This window comes from Esox lucius, chromosome 19, assembly GCF_011004845.1.
Source record: "Esox lucius isolate fEsoLuc1 chromosome 19, fEsoLuc1.pri, whole genome shotgun sequence".
Lineage (NCBI taxonomy): Eukaryota > Metazoa > Chordata > Actinopteri > Esociformes > Esocidae > Esox > Esox lucius.
The window spans coordinates 29,397,279-29,417,563 of NC_047587.1; the positions used below are offsets into that span (position 1 = coordinate 29,397,279).

At 41.8% G+C, this 20,285-nt stretch overlaps 1 protein-coding gene across 4 annotated transcripts in view; it reads left to right on the forward strand.

Annotated features, from left to right (window-relative positions):
- Nucleotides 1–20,285, forward strand: part of ntrk3a (neurotrophic tyrosine kinase, receptor, type 3a) — a 189,580-nt gene that overhangs the window by 161,749 nt on the left and 7,546 nt on the right. Inside the window, exons 13-16 of one of the 4 annotated variants that reach the window (XM_010884004.5) lie at nucleotides 9,693–9,823; nucleotides 14,648–14,853; nucleotides 16,496–16,739; nucleotides 20,266–20,271. In XM_010884004.5, coding sequence (XP_010882306.1) covers nucleotides 9,693–9,823; nucleotides 14,648–14,853; nucleotides 16,496–16,739; nucleotides 20,266–20,271 — 587 coding nt within the window. The remainder of the gene's footprint in view (nucleotides 1–9,692; nucleotides 9,824–14,647; nucleotides 14,854–16,495; nucleotides 16,740–20,265; nucleotides 20,272–20,285) is intronic. The other 3 variants (XM_010884006.5, XM_010884005.5, XM_010884007.5) reach the window with 3 other exon arrangements.

A 20,285-nucleotide genomic window follows, 5' to 3' on the forward strand; every position in this document is an offset into this window, starting at 1 on the left:
GGAACTCTGCAGCCGCGGTTCTCATCAGAACCAGCGGGGCTGTGTTTAATGTAATGAGTGGACTACAGATCACACACCTGCCCCTGCAGTCACACACACAAACACACACACCTCTACAAAATGGTTCAGACTATGGGGGCTAACAGGGTTTGGAAGTGAGACCAGGTCCTGGTAATAAGCACAAACAGGCACAAGTACCAGAAAATATTGCAACTCTGTATCCCAAACTGCGTATAACAATCCCAGTAAACAATGCCAAAAATAACTGCTAATGACCTGTAAATACCGCACAAAAACAGAAAGTTCCACAAGCAATCACAAAAGACAATAACACCCCTCAATATACCACGAAAATACACAAACCAACCACTGAAATGCCAGAAACATACCATAAAATATCACAAAAGACCCAAAATGACATTAAAATATCAGATCTACAAATAACTATAAACATCTACAAACACAGAATTTCACCATGTCTAATGACTACTGGGTATTACAGTATATGTACACATCAAGGCCTTGTCTGTAGAATATTAGAGATCCAACATCCTTTGCCAGAAACTCTGAGAAACACTGAGCACTGAGCTAAAGCTGACCTTATAGACATTTAGTTCTCAATGAGATTTATTCCACCAGTACAGCAGGAAAACCTAGACCGTCTTTATTTTCTTAGATTTTCCTTCAAATGGCACTGAACAATACCTTTTTTTTTTCTTTCTCAGAGAGATCAGAGGAATAGAAAGCAATGAGAATTTACACACTATTGACTGCTGTTGTCCACAGTACCGTTAGAATTTACTGGGAAATTACTTTTTGAGCTCAAATGCTTGAAGTCTTTAATAAACTCTATTACCTATTTTTTGAAATGCAATACATATCATCCTCTTTAGTGCAAGTGAGTATAATGTTCTTTAAACATAGCACAATACGTTCATATTTTCAGATGCATGCTTTCGGTTTCCGTTAAGTCATATATTCTTCTGTTTGTGATTATGGATATATTCTGTATAATACAAATACTAGACTCACTTAGGCTCCTTGTATATTTAAAGATGCCTTCAAACAGAGGCTAACTTTTCTTTCAGCAGAGACAACATCAGCCCTCACCATCTCACTCCAGGTCTTTTTTAAAACTTATTTACAGCAAGAGCGAGCTCTAGTAGATATCCATGGCCCCTAGAGTGCTGTAGTCATTTTCTCAGTCGGCCCCAAGCTCAGAAAGCATGGAGAACACAGATAGCACTCAGTCATTTCACAAGGGCGATTTTCCACATGTCTTTATAGAAACATAAATCACAGAATGCCCTCAGCCAGTCTGATGCCGCAGCTGACGAACAATCAGATCCATCATGGAAGTCACCTTGTGTGCTCATCACCATTGGTATTTCTGTTTTCTCCGACTGCAGCATTAAATCCAATGGCTTCATCCAATGTCAGACATGTACATGGCTGTCAGCCTTAGGTTTTATTTAGACGATGTGCACAAGTTACAGAGTATAATTTAGGTGCGTTAAATAATAGTAATAATGTGCTCATTTACTCACCTTGTTTGAATAACTAATTCATTTGGAATGACTTGAGAGATTGAGCGTTTAGTAATTTAACAATGAGTTTTAGCACATATGTGGCTATCCCCAAAATATATTTTAAACTACAAATCTATTACAAAATTGTATGTTACTGCAATTGTGTATAAAAATGAATGGGGGGGGGGGTTTGGCAGTACACAATTCAACGCAATATCATTATCTATGTTACCCATTGCTAACGGTACTCAGCTTACATTCAGATCAATAAACTTGGAGTGGTTGTAGTTACAGAGACTCTGCTGAGTCTGAAGTGTGTATTTATGGTGCTCAAATAGCTGGATAATTACAGACTTAAAAACACAAATAATGAATAAAAAGCAGGAAAGCAGAATTATGTTCGGTAGATGAATTCCTTAAATAGGCAGATTAAAAACAAAAAGAGTTTCTAGAATGTTCTGATGACAGGCTGTCTCACCGGAGAGACGGGCGACTTTAATGTCTATTTACAATAATGAGAGTCTCTGTGGTCAGATCCTGTACCCCCTGTCAAAATGTTCACACTGTCTACTGGAGCTAGTTAGTGGGCTGCAGCACAGCCAGGTTAACTGCAGGGAGCGAGAGGACTGATAGGAGGAGAACACCCCGTGGACTGACCTATTCTGTCCCATCACCTGCAGATCCAAAGACTGTGGGAAATGAGTCCTTATTAGAGGCATGACAAGAAAGAGGTCCCCTGACAGGCTGATTCGGATCCGCCTCTGACATATACCTTGACTCTTTAGACAGCATTTCTGTTTCTCTCTGACTGGTGTTTTACTGAAACATATCTGACAGCTTCATCTGTAATGAGTTAATCTGAATACATTCACAGATTATTGCAAATACGGCAAGTGAAGAATCGTTGTCTAATCTGATTTATTCACAAAGTAATCACTTGAAGAGCTCTACTTTGCTGTGTGTAAGGAATGTCAATATTTTCCAAGATTTAGAAGAAAAATTCACTACCTACATTCGCTCACTACATTTTCGTTAGACAGGTCATTTTCTGTTACAAGGTGTTATTACGTGCATTTAGAACCAACCACATGTGAAATGTTGTGCTCTGTAGGCCCTCTTCTCCAACACAACAGACCAAATACAATCCCCCCATTTCTCCTCCTACAGCGCCAGTTGACTAATGGCTGTCCCTCACTCAAAGATCATGAGCAAGAGATGAATTTTGTCCAGATGCAATTAATTTCAGTTATTGGCAGAAACCCTGCTTCATCACCTATAGCCATGTATCAAGAACCTTTTCCCTCATCCATCTATGTCTCTGTTTGGCCCAAACAACATCCAGTGAGCTCCATTGTCTAGAAAATGTCCTACTCATTGTCCGGCCTTTTAACTAGGAGGTTAGGGTTATCTGGAACCACTGGCTTGTTAGAAAAGGGAGCATTAGGGTGGGAAAGATGAAAGGACAGTGAAGTTATCTGTCACTCTAATTTCAACAAAGCCTACATCACTGAGTATACCGCAGAATAATCAACAAGTCAAAAAGCTAACCGTCTGCTGGATATGTATGACTTGCTTAATCCGTTGCTTTTTTTCCCCCCATCCGCTAATTTCTTCTGAAAGGAATAGTTAACATGGCTATATGTATGCAAATTTGAGTCTCCCAACTCATTAAAAGCATTCTAATTGCATCCTGGTGGCGTAACGGTCATCACACGGCTGACTCGAAACTTGCTTCGCGCTCCACCTCCTGTTGTGCTGCCATTGGCGTTTCTGGATGCATCGTCTGCTGAAGGATACGACGTAGACATCCTGGATAGCGTCTCAATAACTGTTCCATAACAGGCTAGACTCGTGGGAGTGCTTTGGCATTTCATTTGCCAATAAACTCGAGATAAACTACAAATGCTTCACATTTTGACAGACTACAGACTCTACTTTGATTAATCAAACAAACAGGAAGAGCATGTCCTTGAACAGATTTGTTAAATTAATATAACTTATAGAGCTGTATTTTCCGTAAATGTTCCAAATATAAATTGGAATTAAAAAAAAAACCTCGTTGCTCAAAGCTCAAGTGGGTGTTGAGTATTGCTCTGAGTGCTCCTGTCATCATTCCAGAGAGTTTGAGTACCAATATTAGTCATCCCTCCTACTACTAAGAACACATTTGAATGCATTTTGGCTTTTAAGGATCCTTTCCATCTTCCCTGTTCAGACATAAAGTAGGAGCTGCTCTCTTAAGAGCAGCAAGGGCATTGAAAGCACCAATGTGTCTTAAAGCCCTTGGAAAATATGCTGTTTTTCATAGTCTATGTTGGTAACCCCAGTTCACTGTTCTAAGGTTTCTCTTCAATATTGAATAGCTGATTTATAAGGCGACTAGAACCACATGAGTTATTGATGATTTTCCCATCTGGATCTCTCTCTCTGGCCTTGGCTTCCTCGTGGCCTGTTTTGTTTGGTGACGTGCCTTGCTGAGAGGGTTGGCACTGCCTCCAGATGCTCCGTATGTTCAGCCCTCTTCATATGTACATGGCTCCTACGGTGAAATCGTCCAACCAGGCTTGGATGGTTGTGATGCCCTGAAGTGAGGCCTGCTGTTCTTCTGCTCATCCTCACAAGCCTCTCCATTCACAATGAGACTTCTTTTTCACCCACCGCTGCTCACACTTTAAAGCTAATCAATTATTCATGTTATTGTCATGTTTACTTACAGGGCTGTTCAACCTTCAGGTTTCATCGGCAGTGAATAGGTTGTTACACGACACCCTGTCTTTTGTTTCCCTTCAAGACTTTCTGACAAAAGACGCTTTCCCTGCATTACCCGAGTACGATATCCTGTCTCAGCGTGTCCGTCTCTCCGCCTGTCAGTGTCAACATCCGTTGAACACACATGCTAGATGCAAACTGCCCGTCTCTTCCCTGTGTCTGGTTGTACATCATGGTTCACCGCCAAGTTGGGTGAAGGAAGGTCAGGTCCATTTAAACTCGGCGTTTGCAGCTCCTCTCTGCAATTTCTGAGGATTTTGTACAATGCTCGTGCCTTTGGTCTGTGGAGAAAAGGAATGGGAGCATATTACTCTGTGAAGAGAAAAGTCTGTCCTTACAGGGTCGGAAAGAAACGAGTGGAACCGAATGGAAAAACCTCTAACTTGTTTTCAAGGGTTTTATTTTTGTTGTGTTTTTGATTGTGCGCCTACTTCAGGTTCTGCATCCCTGTTAGCTGCAGTGTTCTCCAGCATCCCCTCAGCCAGAGCACCTGGAGAACTACGCTCTGAAAGGGAAGCGTGCTCTCCATTATGTATCAGCCAGTGTCTGGCAGAGCCCGGGGAGGAAATGTGCTGATAGAGATTCATTTTGCTCCTCTGCATTAGAGAAATGAAATAAAATAAAGATGAGACGAGGCGGCCGTGTCAGGATGACGCTGGGTTTCGGATGAGAGCCTAGTGGACAACTCGCATGGAGAGATTCGGAGATTGAAGCCTTTTACGTCCCGGCCCTCGTTTGCATTTTGTTTATTGGTTTTTTGAGAGTTGCATCGGAGTCACGAGGGCAGGACGCGAGACGGGAGGGGCAGGTGGACGGAGGAGGGTAACGTCCTCTCTGTATGTTGAGCTGTGTCTTGTGTCTGTGCCGTGTAACAGTCTGCTAGAGGGATGCTGCAGACCGGGCCAGTACTTTCCGGGATCCCCTCGAACACTCGTTTTGGGGCCACCATCTGCCATCTGCCCCAACAACAGAACACACGCCGCCTGGACCCTCCCTTTGCATTCCCAAGCTGTTTTCATTACACCAATGCACAGGGGCAGCCATTAACCTGGCTGGCAAGAAACGAGCACTCCCCCCTTCCCCTTACAAGCGATAACTTCAGGGCACCTGTTCTGCACATGTTGTGCATATGTGCTTGATACAGTCCAGCCCACTGAGGGTAGAAATAGACATTTCTAATTAACCACAGACTAGGCCGTCAGGGTTTTACCTTTTGGTAATCTCCCTGTGAATGATCCAAATCGATAAAAATGTAATTTTTTGAAGTACGACTAATGGCATGGGCATATTCAAAAAGCCTCAAACGGTTTTCTCACGCACTTCACTGTCGCTGTGTCAGTCTGTCTCTCGATAAATGTGAAGTAACCAACAGGTTGGGATTGAGCGATAAAACTGTTAGGGTAGAAAAGATAATAGTATATTCACGCGAGAGCAATATAATATGAGTTGTGTCACTGGGAACATTTATAGAGCGAGAGAAGTGAAGATCTTGCTAGGAGCACAATGTGCGGTGGAGGTGTGTTAAGGTAGCCGTAAAAAAGAACCAAACCCAATCTGGTTACAGCTCTACTGACTTCCATAATGAATAACACAAGACGGACCAACCCATACATCTGAGAACCGGCTCGGGCAACACAAAGAGATTGCTTTGCTTATTCCGTTGTTTTCTCTGACATATTTCCTCTTTTATTTCTCATCTTAAAGCGTTGCCAAATGATCTGTTTAATCTAGTGAATGCTTGGATCTGCATTACGTCAAGAGCAGCAGCCAAATCAGTACAAGTAGAAAACCTCTGTACATGTACTGTACGGATTGTTTTGAATTTGGTGTCATGAAAATCCCTTTTGATGAAACGTCACAACCCAAAATAGCCGAATTTGTGATTGGGTTGAAGTTAAATGCAAATGCCGTGCTAAATTTAGCCGTTTTGGTCAACGAGAGAGGGAGACAGAGAGAGAGAGAGAAAAAATTGCTATGGTAACTGCTTCAGAAATGAACAATTGAAGAACATTTAAATCCAAATCAGCTCAGGTTTGGCCTTCTACTGTCAGTTATTGTGCTGTGGATTCAACATCTGTGCTGCCAAAGTAAAGCAGTCTAATTAGGATGAAGTCTGTGTCCTGTTCTGTCCCAGCTGTGTGCTTCTGTGCGGAGACGGATGAGGGCCGGTGAGGTTAACCACCTTGAATGGGTGCCTTCATCCACGTAAACAGGGAGGTGAATGTACCAGGACCGTTGTGGTAATGACACAATTAGCCCAAGCTATTTGTGACTTCTTTAATTGCTATTCTGTGGGAAGACGGCACACCTTTCAGCATAGCCACCTGATAACCTTGTTGTATGTCTAAGAAATTGAGAAGGGATAAAAAAAACTTTTTAAAAAAACTATTAAAAAACATTTTCTCTGTCTTTATTAAATAATCAAATGACTGCAATTAGATCAGCGATGTTGTGCGTTTGCAGACACTTCACAGTCCGAAGCAAACAGCACGCTGTAATCAAATCCGTTTTGTTCTTCAGATAAAGCAAATTAAGCAGATATATACAGTGCTCTTGTGGTATTATTCATTGTCTATTGCCTTGGTGCTCATTTCATCATAGCTACTGTTTATCTGTTAGTTCATTGAGGAAAGGCCTAGTGTTTCCATCGCATCCCTCAGTATTTGTCTATCTGCCTGCAATGCCCCAGTCCTCCAGAGGGGATCTACGGTGCTGGGCCGGGCTGGGCCTTGGACACTAGTTAGTATTGGTGTTGGACTGCAGCTCATCCAGAACTCCTGTTTTGAATAAATACCAGCTGCTGCTGTGACTTGCCATATGGAAGACACTCTCCCACAGCACACGGCTCTCAGCCACTCAGAACAGGTGGAATGTACTGAGATTAAGGACTAATGCTGGCTGCACACTCGCTGATTTCATCACGGTTCCACCACAGTGTACAGACTGCTGACATTTCCCAGGTTTCATTGGATTATTATGATCACTTTATTTTATTTTTGGAAGGGGAAAGGGTCAATTTTACTTTTGAGCATCGTTTTCTACTGGTTGGGAACTGCAGTTGCTATGGTGTGCAGCTTTTAAGATGCTCTGTCATTACATAGCAAATGGTCATTTTAGAACATGTTGCTCTAAGTAAGAAAATAATGTGTTTACCTTCAGATATCTTCTAACTCTAATTCTAATAGGTTGTAGGACTGTATCCTGTATGTTGTATACTGTATGTCAGTATGTTGTGTACTATATTTCTGTATACTGTTTTTCAGTATGCTGTTTCCTGTATATTTGTATGTCTGTATACAGTATGTCAGTATGTTGTGTACTATATTTCTGCATGTTGCATACTGTGCAGCATGTCTGTATGTAGAATACAGTATATCTGTATGCTGTATACTGTATGTCTTTACGTTGTATAGGGAATGTCGGTATACTGTATGCCTGTATGTTGTATACTGTATCTGTGTGTCAGTATACTGTATGTCAGTATGTTGTGTCCTGTATACTGTATGTCAGTATGTCTGTATACTGTATCTGTATGTCTGTATACTGTATGTCAGTTTGTTGTGTCCTGTATGTTTGTATGTCTGTATACTGTATGTCAGTATTTTGTATACTGTATCTATATGTCAGTATACTGTATGTCAGTATGCTGTGTACTATATTTTTGTATGTTGCATACTGCACAGTATGTCTGTATGTAGAATACAGTTCATCTGTATGCTGTATACTGTATATCTTTACGTTGTATACTGTATCTTCCATAACTGTATCTTGTATGACCGTGACCTGTATGTCTGTATATTCCATAACTGGATCTTGTATGACCATGTCCTGTATGTCTGTATCCTCCATAACTGGATCTTGTATGACCATGTCCTGTATGTCTGTATCCTCCATAACTGGATCTTGTATGACCGTGTCCTGTATGTCTGTATCCTCCATAACTGGATCTTGTATGACCGTGTCCTGTATGTCTGTATCTTCCATAACTGGATCTTGTATGACCGTGTCCTGTATGTCTGTATCTTCCATAACTGGATCTTGTATGACCGTGTCCTGTATGTCTGTATCTTCCATAACTGGATCTTGTATGACCGTGTCCTGTATGTCTGTATCTTCCATAACTGGATCTTGTATGACCGTGTCCTGTATGTCTGTATCCTCCATAACTGGATCTTGTATGACCGTGTCCTGTATGTCTGTATCTTCCATAACTGGATCTTGTATGACCGTGTCCTGTATGTCTGTATCTTCCATAACTGGATCTTGTATGACCGTGTCCTGTATGTCTGTATCTTCCATAACTGGATCTTGTATGACCGTGTCCTGTATGTCTGTATCTTCCATAACTGGATCTTGTATGACCGTGTCCTGTATGTCTGTATCTTCCATAACTGGATCTTGTATGACCGTGTCCTGTATGTCTGTATCTTCCATAACTGGATCTTGTATGACCGTGTCCTGTATGTCTGTATCTTCCATAACTGGATCTTGTATGACCGTGTCCTGTATGTCTGAATCTTCCATAACTGGATCTTGTATGACCGTGTCCTGTATGTCTGTATCTTCCATAACTGGATCTTGTATGACCGTGTCCTGTATGTCTGTATCTTCCATAACTGGATCTTGTATGACCGTGTCCTGTATGTCTGTATCTTCCATAACTGGATCTTGTATGACCGTGTCCTGTATGTCTGTATCTTCCATAACTGGATCTTGTATGACCGTGTCCTGTATGTCTGCATCTTCCATAACTGGATCTTGTATGACCGTGTCCTGTATGTCTGTATCTTCCATAACTGGATCTTGTATGACCGTGTCCTGTATGTCTGTATCCTCCATAACTGGATCTTGTATGACCGTGTCCTGTATGTCTGTATCTTCCATAACTGGATCTTGTATGACCGTGTCCTGTATGTCTGTATCTTCCATAACTGGATCTTGTATGACCGTGTCCTGTATGTCTGTATCTTCCATAACTGGATCTTGTATGACTGTGTCCTGTATGTCTGTATCTTCCATAACTGGATCTTGTATGACCGTGTCCTGTATGTCTGTATCTTCCATAACTGGATCTTGTATGACCGTGTCCTGTATGTCTTTAGCCAATTAATCCAACCACATTATTAGATCCACTGAGGCAGCACAGCAGGATTTAAGACTTATCAGTCCCATCAGTGAACCATCCCATAACACCTGCCTCTGGTTCATTGTGTCAGAACACTGAGGGTTTGGAGCTCCTGGAACCACTGACCACTTTAACCCTTCTCTCTCTCTTTGTATGTGTCTCTCTGTCTCTCACTGTCTTTTTTTCTGTATTTCTTTCTTTCTCTCTCTTTTTGTCTCTTTCTCTGTCTCTAAATTAATCTCTCTCTGTTTCTCTCTCTCTGCCTATAGACGTTCAGCACATAAAGCGCCGGGACATCATTCTGAAGCGGGAGCTTGGCGAAGGGGCGTTTGGGAAGGTCTTCCTGGCAGAATGCTATAACCTCAGCCCCACCAAGGACAAGATGCTGGTGGCTGTCAAGGTAAGAGATGATCTCTCCATTACACAGGGCCACCTACCTCTCGAGTTACAGCAGACCCTGATGGAGTTCAGGGCCTCAGCGCTCACTTTCTGACCCGTATTTACTTGATCCTTTAAAAGGCTCTTGGGGACACTGCCCATGACATGGACAGCTGCTTCCACTGGAACAATTTGGAGCTGTGGATCAATAAAAATAGGATTCTTTTGCATTAGAGTCGGTCGATAATCATGCTAATGATCACTGAGGCCACTATGAGTACCATGTTGGTAGCGGGTTCACTGAACACAATATTAGACATGTATAACGAGCTGCACGAGACATTATAGACGTCTGTACCAGAACATTATGTTGCAGAATTCTTCTGTCACTTTCTGCTAAAAGGGTGTTATGTATTCACTGCTATTATTGATCTCGATGGTGCATATCAAATAACAGGCCAAGTGTCATTAACTGTATAAAGAAATTGATGGTAAATTTACAGTCAGTGGACATTAACCGTCTGTGTTTGCCACACGCAGTTCACACACACTTATACACACACACACACACACGCACCGCCTCAGCGCATAAAGGCCTGCAGTTATTTAAACAATAAGTAGTCCTAAATTAGTTTTCAGATGTGGATGTTGACTGGGGGGCTGCCACATGCAGTGTGAGTACACCACCTCATTTAAAGTTCTCCTTCTCTCTGAACCCCCCCCCCCCCCCCCCCCACCGCCAGTAATTGTGTCTTTACCATGAATTGTAACCGGGCCAACGGAATTGTATTTATCATTGACCCTGCCATTCACTGCATTGCACCCCTCACTTTGGACAAACACAGACCAGAAAAATGACCTTGTGAACAGACCCTCATTTAGTGGCTGTTAATGATAATCATTTCTAATTCCGCATCAATTGCACATTAAGAACAGTTTTTTCAACGTCAGCCATATCGAGTAACTGAATGCCATTTTCTTTAGTCTTTGATTAATAGTCTCCCTGACTAATCACATGACTGATCCCCTGAATGACCCCCTGACTGATCCTTGACTAATAGTATATACCTAACGTATTATTGGTGGGTCTGACTGATCCCTGACTAATAGTTTATACCTAACGTCTTATTGGTGGGTCTGACTGATCCCTGACTAATAGTTTATACCTAACATCTTGTTAGTGGGTCTGACTGATCCCTGACTAATAGTTTATACCTAACGTCTTATTGGTGGGTCTGACTGATCCCTGACTAATAGTATATACCTAACGTCTTATTGGTGGGTCTGACTGATCCCTGACTAATAGTATATACCTAACGTATTATTGGTGGGTCTGACTGATCCCTGACTAATAGTATATACCTGACTGATTAGTGGGTCTGTGTGATCATAGGTCCTAAATAGGTCTCAGTGGGCTTAGTTGCAGCCCTAAGACCAAAACCATACCTAAATCCATAAATAGCAATAATGTATGTGTATATAAATTGAGGTCCAACACATTGTTTGATACAAAGTACAGTGGTTGGTGAGAGACCCTGTGGGGTCATATCCTAAAAGACTGATCCCTGACTAATAGTATATACCTAACGTCTTATTGGTGGGTCTGACTGATCCCTGACTAATAGTATATACCTAACGTATTATTGGTGGGTCTGACTGATCCCTGACTAATAGTATATACCTGACTGATTAGTGGGTCTGTGTGATCATAGGTCCTAAATAGGTCTCAGTGGGCTTAGTTGCAGCCCTAAGACCAAAACCATACCTCTGTCATTTAACCAAGAGCCCATTCTCTACCTTGTTACACACTATTAGGCCTTAAGCTAGAAAGAACGTTAAATGTTAAAGCGATCAATAACTGGGAATTTAGAGGCCTCCTCCTGGATTGCAGTTAGGGCATGATTGAGGTGGTAGCCTCCAAACAACCTGTGAACCTATTATATTTCTTCACACATTTACAAGCCATTGTTACAAGGATATAGATTTTCACAGCTTCAAGGTTAAGGTCTATTCATATTTTGTTATATCAGTCTTAGATTAAGAAGGTCTATTCGTATTGTGTTTTATCAGTCCAATGTTAAGAAGTAGAATTTGGATTGTATTGTAAAAGCATTTACCATCAGAATATTTGGTAAACCATCTTAACTACAGTTAACTACATTTAATTGGAAAAGGTGGTTCATAACATTTCAATTACTATGTGAAACATTTTAATATGTACATCTGAAATGTCGAATTGCCAGAAAAAATCCCTTTAGTATAAAAAATATTGAACCTTTGTTTAACCTGGCCAATAAATCAGCAGCAATCAATACATTAGAGAATTAAAAGATACAACAATTCATCAAAAAAAAATCCATAAATAGCAATAATGTATGTGTATATAAATTGAGGTCCAACACATTGTTTGATACAAAGTACAGTGGTTGGTGAGAGACCCTGTGGGGTCATATCCTAAAAGAATGTTTAATTTAGCCTATTCAACACAAAAACAATGTTTCAAATGAGAATTAGCCACTTTCCAAAATGTCCAAAAATAAAAGTGAGGCCTACTTCCCACATGGCACATAAAATGGGGAAATACACCGGATCACGGCAATAAAATGAACTATTGAAAACACTACCTGGATTAGAATTTAGCTGATCTACCATCAAACCACTGTAAAATGTAACTCACTGCTACTGGAGTTTAATCTAGTTCACCACTCCTCAACACTGATATTTAGTCACATGACATCACTGTGTAAAATCAATACCGAAACGTAACGGATCACACTGTCACAATCTCCTTGAATGAGAAATGGGAAGTGACTGCAAGAAATTGTTGCGCTTGATTTATTCAATTGCACGTAATGATTCAGATTTTATTCTCCCGATTAAAATGCAAATTTCACATCTAAATTGCCAGCATGGAGGATATTAGAGTTCAAAGGTCATATAAAGGTACCTAAAACCATTGCCAAAGGAGGGGTCACCGTATGATGGTGATGACAATAAATATTTGCCGGTTGGAGACAAGGGGCACATTCATCACTGTTTCCCTCTTGTCGCCATCGCTCTTCATCAAAGCGCTCATCCGTGGAATGATGTTAGCCATGATAATGTGGAGCGGGAGCCGCTGTGCAGAGGCAGGCTGGAGCAATAAGTCTGTCGGTAAAGGATGTTGGATCATGTTAGATCCCAGTCCCAACATCTTCTACTCCACGGATGCCTTGATCTAGAGTAATGGTAGCTACACTCTACTGGCTTTTTATTTCTTTTTTTCCTTTCAACCAGCTTTACATTCCCAGTCGCCAGAGTGAATCTAACTGAAATGGAAAATATACAAATATACATGCTGTGTGTGTATGTTGTTGTCTTTGTTGTTGTTGTAGGTTGTATTTCACCTCAAGTGTCACCTCAAGTGTCTTTGAGGACACAGTACACCTCTAGTCTGTCCTGTATATCCAGGTGGTCTTTGAGGACACAGTAGTCCTCTAGTCTGTCCTGTATATCCAGGTGGTCTTTGAGGACACAGTAGTCCTCTAGTCTGTCCTGTATATCCAGGTGGTCTTTGAGGACACAGTAGTCCTCTAGTCTGTCCTGTATATCCAGGTGGTCTTTGAGGACACAGTACTCCTCTAGTCTGTCCTGTATATCCAGGTGGTCTTTGAGGACACAGTAGTCCTCAAGTCTGTCCTGTATATCCAGGTGGTCTTTGAGGACACAGTACACCTCTAGTCTGTCCTGTATATCCAGGTGGTCTTTGAGGACATAGTACTCCTCTAGTAGAACAGGGGTCATAAAGCATCCAGAGGATAGGGATGGATGCCTTGCCATCTGTCCATGGGCACTGCCATCCATTCCAATTCCCCTCTGTGCAAAGATGTAAGGTCATCGAAGGGAATTGAAAATACTAAAGCATTAGTAAAACTCTGGGATCATCGTTCATAGCCTAATATATAGGATAATGTGTGTGTGTATGTATATATATATATATATATATATATATATATATATGCATATCTACACAAACATATATAAATATATTATTGTTTAATATCAAATATTGCTTACATATATTTGTAGAGTGTTCTGATTTTTCTAATTCTGTATAATGTGTTACTTTTCATATTTGAACTGTATCTTCTACCTTTCTGGGAAACATTGTAAAACTTTTAGTTTGAAGTACAGCTACAAACTACAGTTTTTTTTATGGAGAAGCACCAAAAAATGATTGCATGGCAGTCATCCCAGACGCAGTAAGAAGTAAATCCTACCTTTTACAGTTGGAAGATCAGAGAGTGACAGAACATTGAGTGTACATGCCAAACTATATCAAAGGTGAGAATGCAGGGATGATGTTTATTTCCAGATGATCAGCTCTTCAATAATGAAGGTGTAAATCTCCGCCAATACAGTGGCGCAACAGTAACACAGATTCTTATCACAACTACAGTATATAATGAAATGTCAAACCGCATGGGACGCATAATGAAGTAAATTACAAAAATGATATGCTCCTATAAAGCTATGCAGTTTGCTGGGTCTTTGTGACATCTTGTCCTAGAAATGGGAAGATTACTGCTTCATATGTTTCCTTCACACCAGTTATTGTGTGTTTGTGGTGTGTGTGTGTGTGTGTGTGTGTGTGTGTGTGTGTGTGTGTGTGTGTGTACGAAGTCAATAGTTCAATCTTGGATGCCGAAACCTGTTCAAATATGTTCTGTTACTTTGAAAAGTTGTTTTCCAGTTATCTGATCTTTTTTGTTGTTGCTTTAATTTAAGGGGTGGGGCCTCTGATAATGTTGTTGTTGCATAAGCTTCATATTTTGTTAAGCAGTTAAACACCCTTGTATTTTCTCAGACGCTGAAGGACCCTACCCTTGTATTTTCTCAGACGCTGAAGGACCCTACCCTTGCAGCGAGAAAAGATTTCCAGAGAGAGGCAGAACTATTGACCAACCTGCAGCATGAGCATATTGTCAAGTTCTATGGTGTGTGTGTGGATGGAGATCCTCTCATCATGGTGTTTGAGTACATGAAGCACGGGGACCTCAACAAGTTCCTTAGGTAAACAGTCAACTGGAGGCACCACACCACACATGTTACTGAGTTCTAAAATGAGCATGTGGGTACAGCAGCCATGGAATAATTCAAGCTGCCAACTGAGAAATGTTTTCTCTGATGTGTTTTCGGAATTGCCAAGTCTACTCGGCTGAATAAAGCAGGGACGTGTGTCGGATGAGCAAAACGTGCTAAACTCTAACTAACTTTTAAACAAAACAATGAGTAGCACACGCTGTCAAATAACAAGCAGACTTCATTTGTGTTGGGAATTAGTGGAAGTTTACCCCGCTTAATTGGGACATCATCCACTGTTTATCAAAATCAAAGTGTCCATTGTAGACGCGTCCCTTATTGTGGATGCTAACTGCACTCCACTAGGGAAGCAAAATATTTGAGTTAACGTCAAACAATAAGCCCTCTGTTCAGCAATATAATAGATGCGATCCCGTTCTCTGATAAAATAACTTGTATATTCCCCACATAATGAGAATTATGTGGGAATATAATTGTATATTCCCTTTATGTGGGAATTGTAGATTAACTTGGAAATTCCCACATAATGACTTTGCATGCGCTGCCGTGGTACATACACGACACTGCAGGTCTCCTCGCAAGCGTCAGGCTGTGATTGATGGATCGCTTTCCCTCAGAGAAATGTTGTAGCGTACAAGAAACGGGAGGGGAAATACAATGTTCGTGTTGTTTTCCACTAGACCTGCCATCCAGTACTAGCGGTGACTTCCCATTGGCTCAGGCTCCACTGTAGATTAGATAGAGATAGCCTGTTAGTGGAAAACTACCCAAAAAATAAATGCTGCGTGTCTCAGCAGACTGCCGACAGAGCTGCCGTAGACCAGGGACTCAGAATGGAAATGAGATGACTGATCTCCTTTATGATTGGATATTACTGAACCTCTGGATGCTCTGTGGTGGCAGGGAACATTGGTGCTCAATAGCAGAGGCGGAGCGGGCAGACATCTGCTTGCTGGTGGCTTTATACATGCAAATTTCATGACAGTAATAGCATTTCCATTCATGATTTTCTGCATTAATTTGTACGGAAAAGATCTTAATGGTTTTACACCCAGTGGCGCTGGTACAGTAATGACATGCTCCATGTTCTTGTCGTATTTAAAGGTTGAATGTAAAACACCCTGCATATAATGTCCAATCCATTACAACTAAAGAACATACCAATATTATTTACTATTCAGATCTATAATCCATTTTGAACCGGGTGGTTCAACACTTGAATGCTGATGAGCTGAAAGCCGTGTTGTGTGGGGCCATACCAGAGTTAGGGCAAAAATTGTATTAGCCAAATCGCCTCAGTAACCGGTTTATGATGGCAATGATGCACCCCTGGGTTTTCTAGTATACGGCCAATACACCAGAGCTAAGAGCTGTATGTGCGTTGCATCGTGCCTAAGAACAACCAGTTAGCCATGGTGTATTGGCTTTATTCCACAACGCATTGTTCTTTATTGCTTAATTAGAGAATGCAATATGGAGAATTCTATGGTGATTATGGCTTGAGGTAATTTAGAGTTCAAGTCCTTATTGGTCATCCCTCTCTCCCTAAACTCCATCTCCCCTCCCTCCCTCTTTCCCTCTTCCCTTCCAATACATCTTTCCCCATCTTTAGAGCACATGGTCCTGATGCCATGATCCTGGTTGACGGACAGCCACTGCAGACCAATGGAGAGCTGGGCCTTTCTCAGATGCTTCACATTGCCACTCAGATAGCTGCCGGGATGATGTACCTGGCCTCCCAGCACTTTGTTCACCGTGACTTAGCCACTCGCAACTGCCTGGTGGGTAATGGCCTGCTGGTGAAGATCGGTGACTTTGGAATGTCCAGGGACATCTACAGCACTGACTACTACCGGGTAAGCTTCTCTGTATGTTTCATCCATGGATTTGTATACAGTAATCCACGTTGAGAATGCGCTTCCAAAGTAGTTGTATCATGCTGCTGTACGGTCATAATCGACATGACCATGTGGTTTTTGGTGATCAGGTGAACAGGTGGTGTGTCAAAGCAATGGCCTCGGTTGACAGATTTGATTGACACTTTACTGCCCAATCACATCAGATAAAATCCCCCCAATAATCTCTCAAACGCATTTGTTCTATCAACCCACACAATTTTGGCTGCACACAGTCATTAAAAATTAGCACAGTTGTTTGGGAAACTTCCCCATCTGGCAACACTGGTGATGGCTGGTGTGCACCACTGAAGTCACCTACCTGCCACTGCCAGTTCTTATGTTTTACTTTCCCTTCACCAACACCTGAAATGTACATAGAGAACTGTAGCACAGGCAGGATAACATTAAATGAATGAACGTGTGTCAGGCCTAGGGCAGAACCTCTTGCAGTTTTCTCTTTTGTAGCTGATGAAAAATCTTCATTTGACTTGTCTTCCTGAGAGCCGGTCACCAGACTGAGCAGAGACCCTTTAGAGTTGATAAAGGATTTGCGGAAGCTGATTTGCCCCTACATACAGATTTTAGATGCCATGGTGGAAAACATGTAACATTTGCAGTAAATCTCGAATAGTAAATTTAGTCTTCTGTAGGCTGCTTTTCCTTAATGGTACCTCTAATGGCAGATGTCTCCTCGCAACAAGCAGCTCATTCAAATACACGCATCAATTAGGTGACTAAGAGACCAGGAAGTGATGTCATTTAAGGCACCGTGCTTGTTTTCCACTGTGCAATTACTGCAGCCGACGCTTCCGCTCTTTCCTTCGAATGGCTTTCATGTCGCTTTTCTTCCACACCGAATGGTAAAGAAATGCAGTGATTTCGAAAATGGAAAGTGGTCCACTTTAATCTCAACATCATGGATAGAGTGCCCCTCTGGGGCAGACATATCTGATTCCCAGCAGGCTCCTAACAGGACGGCTGGCCTTGGCCCTATTGGGCCGGCTGTGTCTTTGGGACTCGGGCGTCTCTGCCAGACCAGGCCTGCTGCACGGACCGCTGGCAGAACCAAGAGATTAGGAGCTCCTAACTGCCTTGGACACATTCCCTGTTGTTGAGTGATTATAAAATCAGCTCGGCTGCCAAGAACACATCTCCCTGACACTGCTGACATACTGACTTCCTCTCCTCCAGGAGCACCAAGAAAACGGCCCTCCAAGGGACCCAACACAGGATGCCGGAGCGTAGTCTGAGTCGGTTCTCACATGGGCCGCACATCTCATGGACCCCCCTTTGTACGAAGTGCTCGCTCTCCCTTTGTTAGTAGCTGTCGGTTCTCAGTTTGCAAGCAGACAACTAAAGTGTACGAAATGTCTTTGTGAACCCAGCTAGTGGTGGACACGGTGTAGCCAAGACAGGCAGTGCAGACATGAACCCGAGTGTACATCGTGTGTGTCATGCAGCTGATTGGGAGGCAACAGGCAATGCCAGCGTGATGTCAAATCACAGGGAAATTTATATAGTTTTTGCGATGCATCTTTTAAATGTGGAATGGATTCTGATTTTCAGGTCACTGTAGAAATAACTACACTGTGATTCCTTTAAACTTCTTGAACAATGGTTGTCAGGCTGTTGATCCAATGATCCAATGCTATGTTCACAAACATCACCCTTAAACTCTTAGGAAATTACATGGATGGACAGCATTGAAAATGTATTGACGGATGCTTCAATCAAAGTATATATTATAAATTAGCTACTTTAATTTCTCTCCATGTGCTCTCTATATGCTAATATGTTTTGAAATTCTGGTAGAGTTTTTGTCATCCCCCTGCTAGTTTTAATTCCATTTGAAGGGAAGCCCGCACTCTTGATTTATATGCTTCCACGGTCCACCGTTCAACCCCATTCTCAATTGAGGGTGGTGCTTGCCAGGGAAAAGCCATTAAGATTAATTGAAATTCAATCAATTCATTTAATCTCCCAACACACACACACAGACACACATAAACAAGTTCACAAATACTCTGACTCCAAGAACCGAGAGTCCCACAAGACAGACCGAGCTAGCATAACAAATAAAAAAAAATCATGCCGATACAGCCTATGAATATTAGAAAATATCATGGTCCATTTAGAAACGATGTCAGTTTGGATCATGCTCCCGTTCTATTCTCTGTAAGGTTTGGAACGCAGCCTGGGGTGGTGTATAGGCCAGGGAACAAACAGGCAAATGGGAAAGGTTCCAAACCAATTCACTCCTGAGTCCCTTACAAATGTCCAGCAAAGGAGGTGTCTATATACGGTTTCCCAGGGCATTGTGATCCGTTCACTGACACGCAGTTGTTATGATGCGTCATGAGCAGGGTGTAACTGTGTGAAAGGTGAGGTTTGAAGGTAAGACCATTTAAGTTTGTTTGCGGCGTGGATTACGCGCACTTACAGCACATGGTCCAGCAATGCCTTTGCTACGTCACAACTGCTTTGGATTTCCATGAAACTGTTTGACACCAATCTCTGCACAGTACAAACACACATTTGATATCAGCCACCGCCCCATTTATAATTTGCTATGGTTTATGATTAAACATGAATACATGAACATGAATCAGAGTTTTGAAACAGCTTGCTTTTTTGTCTCTTTTCAGCTTAGAAGAAGATCAGTAGAGTGTGATGGTTTTGCTGGGTTAGATATTCACACAGGCTTTATGGGACCTGGTCCAGCAGACATTTTAACATAATCTCATTAATAAACACTCATAAATCTTAAAAAGGAGAGCAGGCGGACGAGGAGGAGGAGGAGAAGGAGGAGAGAGAGGGAGAAGGAAGGGGTGAGTATGTTGACGATGTAAAACCCACAACTTATTATCATATTCAGCCAGCCAAATCTATCAATGGAGAAAATCAAGAACACACGCAGTAATCACCTGAACAGAAAGGCATGCTGTAGTATACTTCAGTTGTAGATGGTAAATCCAGTGTTACTGATCCTTTTTGTAGTTTCACTATCCACGATGTGGGAATGTTAACTTCTTTGTATTCACATACTCAGTCAATACTTTGACCCCTAGTGAGCTTGGCTCTAATGAGCTCTGTAATTAATATGCAGCTACAACTTAAGAGTTGAAAGTAACAATAATCAGACATCCCCTATTGAAATGTCAGTCTTGTTCAATCCTTTCCACGGATATGATTAACACGGTGAAATTGACATGAATGGGAAACAGATTTCGAAAACAATTCAGCAGAGTTAGAGACGAGGGTCCAGATGATTAATGTCTCATTGTTTTAATCGATTAATACTGTATCTGGCAGTCAGACAGACTGTGGGAAGGCTGGGCTGAAAGGGAACACTTCATTTCTGTTGCTGCATGGCTTGAAGCTGTCAAACTTCTTTAATGGATCCTTTTTCCTTTCCTCTCTTGGCTCCGTCTTCTCTTCCTCCTCCCAGCAGAGCCTCATTGACTCTTCTTCATCTGTGTTACAGGGCTGTGTAGGTTTCCTTTC